Source organism: Corvus cornix, chromosome 2 (genome assembly GCF_000738735.6).
Source record: "Corvus cornix cornix isolate S_Up_H32 chromosome 2, ASM73873v5, whole genome shotgun sequence".
Lineage (NCBI taxonomy): Eukaryota > Metazoa > Chordata > Aves > Passeriformes > Corvidae > Corvus > Corvus cornix.
Window position 1 is genome coordinate 112813370 of NC_046333.1, and position 14621 is coordinate 112827990.

The 14621-nt window shown below is 34.9% G+C and overlaps 1 protein-coding gene across 2 annotated transcripts in view; it reads left to right on the forward strand.

Moving 5' to 3' along the window:
* SNTG1 (syntrophin gamma 1) overlaps positions 1–14621 on the forward strand; it is a 336705-nt gene that overhangs the window by 250608 nt on the left and 71476 nt on the right. For both annotated transcript variants that reach the window (XM_010401190.4, XM_039549083.1), the window contains exon 12: positions 14063–14101. In XM_010401190.4, coding sequence (XP_010399492.1) covers positions 14063–14101 — 39 coding nt within the window. The remainder of the gene's footprint in view (positions 1–14062; positions 14102–14621) is intronic.

Sequence of the window (14621 nt, forward strand, 5' to 3'; positions counted from 1 at the left end):
TGTTTCAGATCCCATTTCATGTATTAATTATTATTAATCACTTCCATGAAGTGTTCCGAGGTGTTGAAATGAGTTTTCCTGAGATACTCCAGATGTCTGGAAAGAAAGTCATGGAGATTTTTTATTGCAAGAGGAGTCATGGAAATGCAAATGTGAAACAAATCTTAAAGGGCCTTTGCTTTATGTTTATTAAATTAAGTACAAATGACCAATGACTACAGCAATGTTTGGGCTTTCACCTGTACATATTTTTGTATGATGGAGATGTTACAGGGAGTGAATATATTATTTTTATCAATTATTTTGTTCTATGCCAGGCAGAAAAGCACAGGTGGCTCCTCAAACTCAAATTTAAGTAGTATGTGCATTCCATTTAAATGTTTTTCTCATTTTTTAGCTGTAGAAATATTAATTTTAATGGCTTTACTTTTTTTACATCATAAATAGAGTGTTCCACAAGGAGAAACATGTCCTTAGGCTGACATAGCCCCTATAGAGTTATGGAGCTAACATTCTTTTCCCGCTACTCTTTAAATAATTGAAAAGTCGCAGTGTGTATGCAAGTTTGATATCAGAATTATTTCCTTTTTCACCAGATTAACATAAATGGATCTTTGTATTGCTGTATACACATAAACTATATTTTAAAATATTATAGCAAGCCAAATCCTAAGAGGCTATTCACAAGCTGTTTTAAACAGTTTATTTTTAAAGTTATGTGCTTAACAAGATAGGCAGTATACCTCTCCAGACTATTTAGCAATGTATGTCTGCACCTTAATTAAGCTAGCTACTCTTGCTGCAGCAGTATGGCTATTAGCTCATTCACTTACCAAACAGTAACCATAAACAGGATTTTCATCTCAAAAATATAAAAAGCAGCAGTCAGGAAAACAGAGTATGCAATTTGAATTAAAAAAAAAAGAGTATTCCCTGTTGTTCAAATAGCAACTAGAACTCTCCAGAACATCTAGACTTGCAGATGGCTCTACCAGTAAATTAATTTTCCATTTACATAGCTGGATAGATTGTACGCCAAACCTGGCTTAAAGCAATTATAGTTCTCTGACCTCTGTTTAGTCTTCTGATCCAAACCCCACTTCTCTTTACCTTTGTAAGTTCATAGACCAAACCAAAAGAAATCACATCTTATGTGTATTATGCTTACATTTTTTAAAACCCTAGAAATAGACTCATGGAAACTTCCTACTGGTTCCTGGTTATAATACCACTTGGTCTTTACAGTGGAGTGACTTAGGAGCCTGTTTGCATCTTGACCAGGTCATCAGCAAATAATAAACACGCCTCATAGCTTCACTGACCATGTTGGTTTTATGTTGTCAAAAGACAACTCTGAGGCATGCTTTTTTTTCCTTTAGATTTGAATAGACAACCCTATAGCTCCAGAAATGTTACACTTTCAGCTTAAAAAATGATAGTACTTTTTTTTTTTTTTTTGGCATGTTGGCATCTTCTATCCCAAGCATTAGAAGATTAGAAAAGTTAGTATTATTTAAGGGATTATTTTCAATAGTGCCAATCTTTTTATCAGTCTTTGATCAGCTTCTCAGTAGCTCTTGGTATTCTTTGTCTCTATCACTGTGTTTATTCCTGTTATTTCAGTAGAATTTCCTTTAGAGCACGAGTCTACTAATACAGTGTTACCAGTGCTAAATAACTTCTTTTACATTTTTATATATGAATACTTTTATAATCAAAAATCAATAGATAGCCATATTTTGTGTAAGATGCGTGCTCTACTAGTCCACTGGTAAGAAAAGGAACTTAAAGAAGGGGCATGGCTAAATGAAGAACTTTTCTGTATCCCAAAAAAGAGGAAATAAGTAGCACAGTAGAATTTGTAACTAGGAGTGGGCTTGGGAAATATCCCTTGTCTACGTAGAACTAGAAATGTGGTAGGACAAGATGAGATCTCAGCTGGCAAGTGATAAGAGTGAAAATAGTTTTGAGGCATACCATTGATAACGGAGAGGACAAGAAAAGGTTTGGTTGACTCCATATTGAAAAGAAAATTATTGGCAGACAGTGACAAGAAAGAAAAGGCATTGAATGCTCTTTTTGATGAGAATTTACTCAAAAGGTCAATTATAAAGAGGTGATTGTCACCACTGATAAATGTGACACAATCTTGAATAAAGTCAGATCATCTTAGAAACCAGAGAGGATATTAGGTGTACATTAATGAGAAGCATTTTAGAAATGCGCATTCCAAATACGTCCTTATTACATTACTTAAAACCTACAAGAGATTGAGCTTCTGTTCCAAATGCATTTGCTAAGTACAGGAAGTTTCTAGATGAAATAAATAGCACTGAAGTAGAAGTTATAAGTTTTGTGTGCCACAGAACAACCAGTGCCTATGGTTTCAGGGTAAAAACTGTCTTTGTAGAACTTTATTTCATTACTGGTTTTTTTTCAGTTGTGACCAGCTTGGACCTAAATCATTTGCAAGTTGTAATGTGTGTGTGAACATCCACCTAATTACTGCTAAGAACAGTTAGTACTCACAGTGAAAGAGTAATTCTATATTTGATGGCATTGCTGCCTTCATTCATCTTCAGGACTTTCTTCTCCATGGGCTTTGAGCCTATGCTCTCACAGCAGTCTATGCTTTAAGAATAGGCATGATATTATTCAGATATTTAGTTGCTTTGTTCAGTTCTAATTTCTTATAATAATACACCATTTTTATATATATTACTATTTTAAGTGTTTTTATAATAATGTCAAGTTTATGCAGTTAATTCTCTCATTGTGGCAATATATAATAATGTGACCACATACAATTTTAATTACTATGCAGCATCTGTTTTTCTTACAGCTTGACATAAGCATTTCACTTGTAAATTACAGCTTTTGTGTTCTTCTACTTATGCCATTGTCTTCATCATTATACCTTTGTTGAATAATTTGTTTTCCTGATTTTCCTTTTAACTACAGTGCTGGAGTAATTTTCTCAGCAAGTGTGTGCATGCCTTTTTCTTTCAGGAAAGATAATGTCCATAATAGATAACTAGAACTTCACTAAAGTAATGAGAAAAGACATTATGGGAAAAAAAAAAAAGAATATTTTTTAAATTGATTCCAGTAATTTAAATGTCATAGGGATGGTTCTTCCTTCGATATTGTTTTTAATGTTGAAACTTAGAGAAATTGACACGTTTCTATCTTGAAAATGTGGGACACTATTATTTGTATTTATATTTGTATTTATATGATATTATAGAATCTTAGAACCCCAGGTTGGAAGGGGACCTTGAGGATCATCTGATCCCGTCTTTCTTGGCAAAGACACAGTCTAGACAAGATGCCCAGAACCACATTCAGGTGAATCTGAAAAGTATCCAAAGTTGGGGGAATCCACCGCTTCCCTGTGGGGAGGTTTTTCCAATGACTGGTTGTTCTTCTTGTCAAAACTTTTCCTCTTGTGTTTAATTAGAATCTCCACAGGAATATCTTGTATTCATTATCCCTGTCTTTTCCCTGTGACTCCTTGTAAAAAGGGAGTCTCCATCTTCTTTTTAGTCACCTTTTAAATACTGGAACAAGTAATAAGGTCTACCCTAACCCTTCTTTTTTCAAGGCTGAACAATCCTAGTTCTTTTAGCCCTTCCTTGTATGGCAGGCTTCCCAGTCCTTTGAATGTCTTTCTGGCTCTTCTATGGACCCTCTCTAAATCACGTTTGAACTACAAGAAATACTGATAGAGCAAAAAATATATACTTTTGACTAAACAATCTCCCTTACTGCTGAAATGCAATTCGGCAGGGAGTTGTTGTTCTGAAATCTGTCCAAAATGCACACTAAAGAAAAAGTCATCTATAAATTTGCTTGTAACATCCTCAGTGCCTGTCTTAGCCATTCTTAATGGCAATAAATTGGCAGTTTATGAGAGGTTGGAGAAAATCTCATTGATCTTAACTATTATACCTCTTCCTATTTAAGGATTACAAGATCATACCCAAAGCAAAAAAAATATGCCATCTATTATTAGTGTCAGTTTAACAATATTGTTAAAATTAAATGGTCCTTTAACACACTTCTCAAAGAAGAAGGAAAAATAAGAGTCTGAGCTTGAAAATTAATTCATTTGTGCAAAAAATTTTACCCTACTCTTTTTTCTCCCTTGACATCTTCTACCCCTTGACCTACCTTTCATCCATGGTCCCACTGATACACGGCTCTTTACACTTGTATTTGACCATATTGATCAGTATTTGAGCATTCCTTTTCAGAAATGCCAGAAGAGACTAGAGAAAACACACATTTGCAGAGATTTTTGCATGCTATTTTACAATGAATTCTCAGTTATGAGGTAAAATTGGAGATCAATACAGAGAAGTGTATTCCTTAGAAGGGAAGGAAATTCAAGATTTTTTAAGCTAATGGCTCAGCAGCTTGTTATGAGAAAGAATGTTAAGGAGAGTCTGATCTTTTCTATTTATGGCAACGTGGAAGCTTTACTGCAAAAGAGTTTCTCATTAAAACTCAGCTCAGGGTATAACTGAATACAGTGCTAGAGTTAGTCTGTGATTAATCTGAATACAGAGTCGAGTGAAGCCTGTTATGTGTAAGGAGGAGGGGCACGGTGTATTTTATAAAATATGAGGACATGACTTTTAAATATACAATCACTACAAAGTAATTTTAGAGTGTTTCAAGTGAAATTTAAAATGATGGGTTATACAGATGAATGGGGAGCTTCCAGCAGAAGCACGTACTAAAAAACTCAGCGGTTTGTACCTATCTTACAGTGACATATGAAATTTCTTTTTCTTTTGTAATATAAAATTTACCAGTTGTGTTAATACCAAGTTTATTATCATGTAAACCTAATTCTCAACAGCTATTTCATATTATGTCAAGCAAATTATCTAAGTAATGTAATAACAAGAGATTCTTTTAGCTTACAAGCAGTTTATCTGGTGCTGTCAGCCAAATTGCCTTGTAAATATTGCTGTTATTTCTGAGAGCTTCAAGAGTATAGAATTGTGTAATTCTTTTAGACAGAAGAAGTGAAATGTGACACAATACAACAAAGACAAGGTGCTTCTATAATTTTATTTTTAATCCACTCAAACTAAAGTAATGAATGGGTTGATTATGGAGTGGTGGAAGATATAATACCTGTAAAGACTACAAAAAACCTCTTTAGTTTGTTGCCTCAGGTAAAGGTATTTGTCTATGCCACTGGCAACTGGCCAATTTAATGAATGTTGCCAGCAGGAATTCATTTAGACTGGTATACTGTGGTGTAAGTATTAAATGTATTTAAAAAATCACTGGGTACATTTCTATTAGGTTCTGTCAAGAGGGTTAATTGTCTCATGTTATATATAATTGTATATGATGTGACTGTATAAAATTCCTCATTTCTTTGGTTATTTTACTACCCCTTTTGTCATATGAAATGCTTGAGTGTGAACTAAAAATGTACCAAACTGAGGCGTCCTGAACCAATGCAAGCATGGCAAACTGTGAGCTCTTCATGGGCAAGGTCAGTAGGCTGTAGACTGAGGCCAGAGGAACAAAACAGGTTTAGTTGCAGTCTTCAACAGACTGCTTTATTCTATTTCAGTCTAGTCAGAATGAAAAGACCAGGTTGGAAAGAGGGACCTAAAAGGCAAGGAGCTATTTGACTCAGTAAAGAAGTGGGTCAAAAGCTGTGGATAAGACTCTTATTGGGAAGGAATACAAGGAGAGTAATGAGCTTGAGCAAACATATTGTATACAGAGCAAACCTATGACGAAAATGTAAGTTGTGTTGTGAGGTATTTTTCTTCCAATACTTGCAAACAGTTCAAGCAGAAACTTTAGATGGGAACCAAAACTATAGGTGTCTAAATCCAAATCTTAAACTGAATTTGTAGGAGTTATGGTTTGCAGTTCCCTTCCCAAAGAAGGCTGAGGGGAGAAGGTACCTCAGCTGTAACTTATATGCTGGTGAAATCTTGTAAGAAGTGGGTAGAGAAATTACATGAGAAAGCTGTCAGAGAGAGTGAAATCTGGAATGGGGGTGTGGAGAAGATGATTGGTAACAAGCCAGGAAGATCTACAATAGCACCTACTGTGAATGAGGAAAACCTAGCTAACAAGATATTTCAACTCACAGGTCTTCTTCAGAGGGAAATGATCCCTTCTCAGGCAGTGATGCATTATAATCACAGGAGCTGAAGTTTCAAGCTTCAATGACAGAGTGGATTGAAAATAAAATGAAAGCCTGGCAGGCTGAAAAAGCTGTGAGATTAAGGATCATTCTTCCCATGAGGAAGAGATGTATTGGTTGGTCATGAGTGTCTCACTCCTGTGTGTGATGAAAACTTTGGTCTAGCATCTGGACCTAATATTGTGGGGAGTCTTCTGTCTCCCAGGAGCTTAAATCTGAGGGATATTGCCTAAGCCATCTAGTCAAATGACAGTTAGCTGGGACTGCTATTCATGCAGGCGTGACTGATTTCAGTGTCAGTCTAAGCAGATAAAAAGTGGCTGTGAGACTCTTGAAGGAAGGCTGTGGGGGTCAGAGCTGTTGTAATGTGCTAGTCAGTCCTCCTGGTCATTCAGAAAAAATGTGTGTCCTACAGTGCTCATATGCAGAAGTAGCATATGCAGTAGGCTCTGGCTTCTTTGACAATAGCATGAACTTGAAATGGAACTGAAATGGAACTGGCTTTGCCTGAAGAAAAGAATAACGTTTCAACTTAAGAAAAACTACACAAAGGACAAGCAGTTTCTTCTTTGGTTCTGTGATGGATTACATGAGAAACAACGGGATTAAACTGCAACTGGAAAGAGTCTGGTTCAATACAAGGAAAACTTCCAGTGCTAAGTAGAGCTGTAGTTGCTAATAGATTGACTTATGAGGCATTAAGAGACTCATCATGGCAGGACTGTACAAATGGGTTCGAGAAACAGCTTTAATCTATTGAGTTTTCAGCCATATGTTTCTGTTCTTTTGTATTATCATAGAATGAACAAATTCATATCAGTGCTTACAACTTGCATTCAGAAATACTAGGATAAGACAAACTACAGCTACCATTAAATTAAAGCTTTCCCCGTTCCTTTGTCATTCTGCAAAAAATTCTGAAAGTAAATATTATATACTAGATATTATATTGTCTAAGTGTTATGTTGTAATGAAATTGTAAGTGAAAAGTAAAATTGAAGTTGGACTTATCTATATCATTTAATTGCCTTGAAAAATTGAGAAGTAATGAAGTCTGGTATTTTAAACCAGGAGAGACATATAGATCAATTTTTAACAATTTAATACTCTGGTTTCTGCTGGAAAAATGACATGGCTTCCTTACTCTGCAGTAATAAGTAACACCAGCTTTTTTTACTCTTAGTGTGATTGATACTGCAGTAATCATACTCCAGTGAGCAACTGCTATTATGATATAAGCCACAATTATCCAGTTGCATTTCATTATCTGAAGCAATGATCCCTTCTGCTCTCCTCCTGGGTCAGGCTTTTTTTCCCATCTTTTCAATTCTTATTATTCACAGTCCTTCTAATACATCTTCAGTATAGAGACATATGTTTCTTTCAGATGAGACCATAATAGCTTCTTCAGGCACTGGATTTAATTTGTTTTTCGTGTCTCTAATAATACGCATGTTGCTGTTGGTATTTTATTTATGGAGATTCACTGTTATAAAACTGTGTTTGTAACACATGTATCTTCTTTAAAGAGGCACAATAGCAATATTGTCATTAAGGCAACATCTAGTTTTAGGAATGGCTGTTAAATATTGCAGCATTAAGTGAAGCCATTCATCTGTTAAACAAAAAAAACCCACAACGCTTTTTAACTTTTTTTTAATTTGAGTAAAATTAATTGCATTCCTATTATTGGAACATCACAGATGTTTGAAGAGTAGATTTGTTTTGTCCTTAAGATCCCACTATACTTTCCTGTAATAGGTGCAAATCTGGTATTCTGATATTCATCCATTACTGCTGTGCTTGGAGTGTTCAGTGTATCACTGAATCCCTTTGAGTGAGAAAGGAAAGGCTTGATAGTACGCAGGTTTTTGATCCCATTTCAGATGGCCATTTGTGCTTTGATAGTGCTTTTACGTGTCCTAAATTAATAATAACTCTCAATATACAAATATTTTCTTTCAAAAGCTCAACACCTCTCTTAGGAAGGATTAGTATAGATCTTCTGTTTTGGGGGTGCATTCCTGAGTTTTACTAGCCATATTTTGTTGCCCCAAAAATATTTATCAAATACCAACATCTATTGGAACTCATGAAGACATGGAAGCCCTCTGCATATTTTGTGCAACTGGCTAATACAAAGGCAGTCAGTAGAATTTAAAAGGAAGCTTGTAGAGTTCTGCTTTCCAGATGAGACCTCAAGACTGTCCCAGGCCTCTCTTCCTCTCCTTCTATGTAGGATTAAAACGAAACCTTTTAGTTTCCATATGGATGAAGATGATCCGTGAGCACTGTTATACGGTACCAGAATAAAGATCCATCTACTCCTGTGTCTGGTGATAACAAAAGAATAATTATATTTCCCTTTCTCTTTCCAGCCATCTGCTACTTTAGGACTTCTTCAGACAGCTGATTAGGGACTTCCTGGATTATGTCTATTGTGCCCTCATTGTCTATAAAATTGACAAATATTTGATCTCTTTTTTGTAATTTTTTGGCTCCCAAGAGAGATTTTATAACCTTGATTATATAAGCTGAAACATACCATCTTGGTTCTCACTTTTGTTCTCATCTAGGAACCATAGTGAGGATGACTCAGCCTGCAGGTATCTATAGGAACAGACTCGAAAGCAGAGGTCATGCCTGTGCTTATGCATTATTCAGTGTTAAATCAAGCCTCTCCTCTATGTAACTGTTCATATATTCTGGAGTTTTTCCCTTTCTTCCTTCAAGGAAGTTGATGCTGAGTTCCTTCAGGCTGAGTGTATTTGCAATCCAGTGTGTCTAGTCTTGAGAAAAATCCAACTAAGACATGAAAATGCTAGAAATTATGGAAGTAATCCCAATCTTTCATCCTTTGAACCATTCAGCTGGTAAAATGTGATCAACACACAACAGAGAATGATGCCATCACTGGTAGGTCAAGAAGCAGATGTGAATGTTGCATTAAATACTTCTATGCTCCGATATTTTCCAGAACATATTGACTGATCATTATGCATAACTTAGCTTATATGGATTTTTAGTGTGAACTCTAAAATCTACTGCAGCTTGTAAAACCAGCATCAAGAATTGCTATATTCAGTCTATAGGCAATTATACATATATCTGAATGCATTCACCAATATATTATGTATTTTGTATGGGCTTTTGCGTGCTTCTTTCAAATCTTCTCTGATTCTTTCAATGAACATATACATTTGGATAACAAAGTTTCACAATCTTACCACAACTTACCTCTCCCACTGTGCAAAAAAAGCCTAGCAAGGACAGAAAGTAAGACTAGCCAACTACTAATTTCAAGTTTTATGTACTCTTTCTTACTCATTCATTAGCATAAGATTATCACAGCATGGACTCATGTTTTCTTCCAAATTGTAATGATCTTGCTTCCTGTTTGGAATCACTTAACATCCCAATGGCACAAACTGTATTGTTGCTTGTCTTCATCTCAATGCATGAGATGAAGAACTAGCTAATGAATTTACATTTTTCTCTATCTATTATATTTTAATTACCTGTTAATGAATGTAAATCAGCAGTTGTGTAGTGCAAACAATTGATGGAGAAGGTTACAGAGTCTAAATGGTTTAGGGAAATCCATATATATGGCTAGCATAAATTAAAAAAATAAAGGGTTCTTTTTTCTGGAAAGTTAGTGTGACCTGCAAAGTTACGTGATATCTACAGACTGCAAGAAAATAAGAGATCAAGTCATATGTGAAAGTGTGGGAGAATCTTATTTACTGCCTAAGTCAGCAAAATACTGAGCAGGAACTGGTGCCCTCTTGTTTCATATGTTGGCCTTCTGTCTTGGCTGTTCCCCTAAGTACTCCAAGAGAATGGTGTCTGTCAGGATCTCTGTCCTAACACTACTATATTATTTTTTCTTGCAGAGGACCAATTGTGTTACCTGAGTCTTACACTGTATATTAATCATCTTTCCTATTATGCCTTTAGAACTCTGAGTCTAATTTACAATACAGTTTGTCATTAAATAGGATCAAAGCAGGTGTGGTATACATAGATTTTTCAAGCATCTGATTGCTTCTATTTAAATTTTTAAGGATTGGAGAAACCTGGAATCTCTTGATCTTACTACTCTTAAGAGTCCTTAGTGCTCACTGAAAGTTACATTTCCTCGTCATCTCATGGGGATGCAGTGACTAAATTGGAATAAATAGCAAATTTCATTAACATAAATAAGTAAGAAAGGTCAAACATACCCCTAATAAATAGTAGTTTTCAAATTACACTTTAAAATCTTCATATGGAATCTGAAAATAGTTATTGATGTGCTATTTGCTCAAAGAAGGTCTGAAATAGCATCTCTCAGAGGAGTCAACAATTCAGTTCAGCTTTAACTGAATGTGAAAGTTTAAAACCCAGCTTTTATGAGCTTAATCAGCTGTATTTCAGCTGAGAGCAACAATGATAGGCTACAATTCATGCAAGAAGATAATAGCATAGAGCAGTATTCTTTTGCATTACTGCTTCTCTGGCATGAAGACTTTTAAGTAATAAAATTTCAAAAGCCCCAAACATTTGCAATCATTTGCACACCTGAAGCCAAAGTCTGCTAATTTGTGTACATGCTGAGAAGTGCTCTGTTCCATTTTCTTTTTGTTTCCTCTGCAGAGCAGGCACAGCCATCATTGTGAAAATATCAATCTGTGATTGCAATATCTCGTGCACAAAAATGACTGAATTTGGCCATTCTTCATCATGTTCCACTTCATATCATCTCCCTGCCCAGTATTCGTCATGTCTGTGATGTCCAAACATACTGCCAGATGAACTTTTGGAACATATCTAGTCAAGTGTATTTATACCATTAACAAGCAGTTCTGCTTCGAAATCATCCTTGATAGTTTTCACAAAAATATACTCTTCCCTTCCCTGAAATTGTTCAAAGCCAGAGCTCTGGATGGAACTATGAACAACCTGCTTTAGTGAAAGGTGTCCCTGACCATGGTAAGGGGGTTGGAACTAGGTGATCTGTAATGTTCCTTCCAATCTAAACCATTCTATGATTCTGTAATCCCATTATTGGTCGCGTATCATCACCACTTGCCTATCTGCTTGTCAGATGCAAGATACTGCAGAGACCTTCCTTTTGACTCCTTCTTCCTCCTTCTACCTTGAGCTGATCATGAGACCCCAAATTACTTTTTCTATGGTGTTCTTAGATTTTTTTTTTCCTAATTTGCGTTCATAGAAATTGAACCAGAATAGAAAATCATCCCTCAGCACCTGTTTTTTGTGCTTGAAGTAGAAGCAGGTAGTTCTTGCTAGCTTCAAATCAGCTGACATTGCCTTCAGAAAAGTTTGTTTTCTAGCTTCTTCTTGTGTCTCCTTTTGTGCCATTCCTGATTTTTAATTGCTCTGTATAAACACATCTTTGTAAAGAATATTCTCAGAATGCCTCTTTTTTTTTTTTTTTTACTGTAAGTATCCGCTGCTGTGTTTTACTTAAAAATATTACATTCATGTATATTTGCAGTGTATTGTACTGTTGTCCTCTGATGAAAACAAATTCCATTTAATTGCATCAGTTACATGGTGTTGTGTGCTGTGATTGTGCTTAATAACTCATAGTATTACAATGAGTTCAGTAAAATTATGGAAGACTGAAGCAACAGTTGTCTTTCAGATAAGCTGTAAAGTAACAAGATTTTTTTTCTTCTTTTCATGTATGGAAAATGTTTACTTTTAGGTTTTACTTGCCAAATATTATGGATCTGTAAATTAAATTTTACTCAATGTACATTGTAACATGCTGGGGAGAACATATGAGTACCACCCAGTTGTAGAACTTTTTTTTTCTGTAATGTCCAAATTTATGCATGTGAATGATGAACATTTAGGTGTTCCTAAAACTAATCATACTTAACAATTTTTATTTTCAGGTGGACTTGAACAACTATAATGCAAATTTCAAACTGTAAAAGAATTTAAAATAATGCATTTCAAGAAATCGCCATATGACCTGAAAGATAAACATATTTGTTTTAATTATCAAAATAACAGTGGTTAAAACAACCATGTAATGTAGGTGCTTAGATCCTACTTTACAAAAATGAGCTGGAAATTTTTTAATGAGAAAATGATTTTTCAAGTATGTATTTACATTTTACAGGAACATTCAAAGTACACTAATGCACTCTATATCTGTTAAAAAAATGCAATCTCTGTGTTTGAAGTAAAAAACCAGCCCTAAATTATTTAATCTGAAACTGTGACTTGCCGCTAAATAGATATTTTCAGTATTTTGTTTATAAAATAAAATCTCTTTTTCTTAACATTGTTCTTTCATAATTTAAAATTTTCAGGCTATTTGCTTAAATTAGATGAAAATACATGGTTTTGACAAGGATTTATTAGTTTCTGCTAACACAAGCAGGGATTTATCATGCTGGAGTAATTAATGTTTGGTTTAGGGATAAATACCAGAAGTCTTTGGATATTTTTTTCTGTCAAAAAATGTGGGGTTTATTTCCTTTTTCTTTAAAATAACATTTAAGGTAGTTGTTATCATGTATGGATTAATTTTGTACTATTTCTTTGTCCATTGAATCTCCTAGCTCCTCTAATGCTTCTCCTTACCTAGCATTGAAGAAAGGAGGAAGCTGAGGCTAGTGCACATGCAAGAAGGAAGGATAGAAATGCTCCTCTGACAATTTTGATGCAGGATAAATTTGAAAACCAACTGAAATTGCTTGCAGCATGTTCTTGACAGTGAGAATTATCCTTTGATAGCAAAGCTGTGGGATGTCAGTGACAGACTTGCTCAGTATTTGCATGAGGAATGCAAAGAGCTTGCTGCTGCAGCCTGGTTTTGAAGTCAGCAAAGCACAGTTTTTGCCACTCGCATCTCTGCATGCAGTTGTTTAGGGACAACATTGTGAACACTGGAGTGAGTGAAGTTCAGTGGTGATTCTTCTTTTCTTCATGAAGGTTGGTTGAAGCAGTTTAATGTTATACTGTGGTTTCCAGATCATTCAGATACATTCTATATAGATACCTAGTTGACAATGTCTTTAATTTAAATGTTTATTCTAGGTATTAACTTAAATGTTTATTCTAGGTATTAAGTATCTGTCATGAATGAACCGTTTAGATTTTCTAGGTTGTCAAAAGCTTTCAGAGCTTATGCTTAAAAAACAACATTTTTGTTCTAGTAATGGGAGGAATGGGTATGCTCTACACATAATTATTTTTGTATTGGACACTTCTGTGTCAGAAAGCTGGCAGTGTTTGTTTAGATGGAGTCCATGAACTGCAGGGCTAAACATGAACTCCTCATGAATTAGTTGTCTCACTATCACCTAGGGATATCATCGAATGTTTTAAGAAAAAATTACTTGAAGAATTATCAGAAGTGATTTTGCATACTTGGTTTTGTGCCTAGGATAAACGGGTAGAGTAAGGGATGTTTCCAAATCTGTTCCAGCCCAAATTTTCTTAAGGAAAGGAACTTGCTTAAAGTTTGATGACTGTGGTGGTTGGCAGTTAGTTGCTCTGATGTAATTTTATGTAGAGTTAAATATTCTAGTTTATTTTATAGCTTCTAAGAATAAAAAAAGGTAAAAGACATAGTGTTTTAGGATTTAGAAATAATGTTGCATGTATTCACCTCTCCTGTATTCTGAACAGCAGAATGAACCACAAAGTGACCACAGAAATAAACCATTATTCAAATGAGCTTGTCAAAGGTTTCAGTCCCTTTACTGCAGGAAATTTTATTGTCTTTTTTGCAAACATCATTTGAAAGGGACAGTCTGATATATCTGTCTAAAATCCAGTTGGTTTTTTTGGTTTTGTTTTTTCTTCTAGTGACTGAGTATTAATCTATTTCTTTATTCATTTTTATAGATTAAAAAAATCAACAGGAATTTTCCCGTAAACCAGCAGGTAAGAAAAAGAACATTTGGGGTTTTTTTTATTTATAATTCTAATTCTCATTTTAACTATCTTTAATTGTGTGGTATCTGTTCATTATTCTAACTGAGGAATTCTCAGTAGATTTTCTTTAGAGAGTACCTTGGTGTTTCTACTTTCTCATCTCAAAGGAAATTGGAGTGTTTCATCAAAGTAAGAACACACCTAATTTTTTCAAATTAACCTATTTGATGCAGGTATATACTTCAGATTGTGTCTTACCAATTTTACTCTAAAAGGAGAATGTTATTATCTTTTACACAATTAGCCTGAATACGTCAATGTTCCAAAATTCTAAAAATGTGTGGTCTTTTGGGTTTTTTTTTGCCTATTGACAAATTAAGGCATAAAAATTAATATTTGCACAACATTATGGAGCAGGCCAATAGCAGAATTTTGAATAAACAGAATCTGATGGTCTTCCAGTTCATCCACTGGCAGTCTCACATTACTGGAAGAAACTGGAGTATCTTTCAAAAAGAAAGTAGGATTC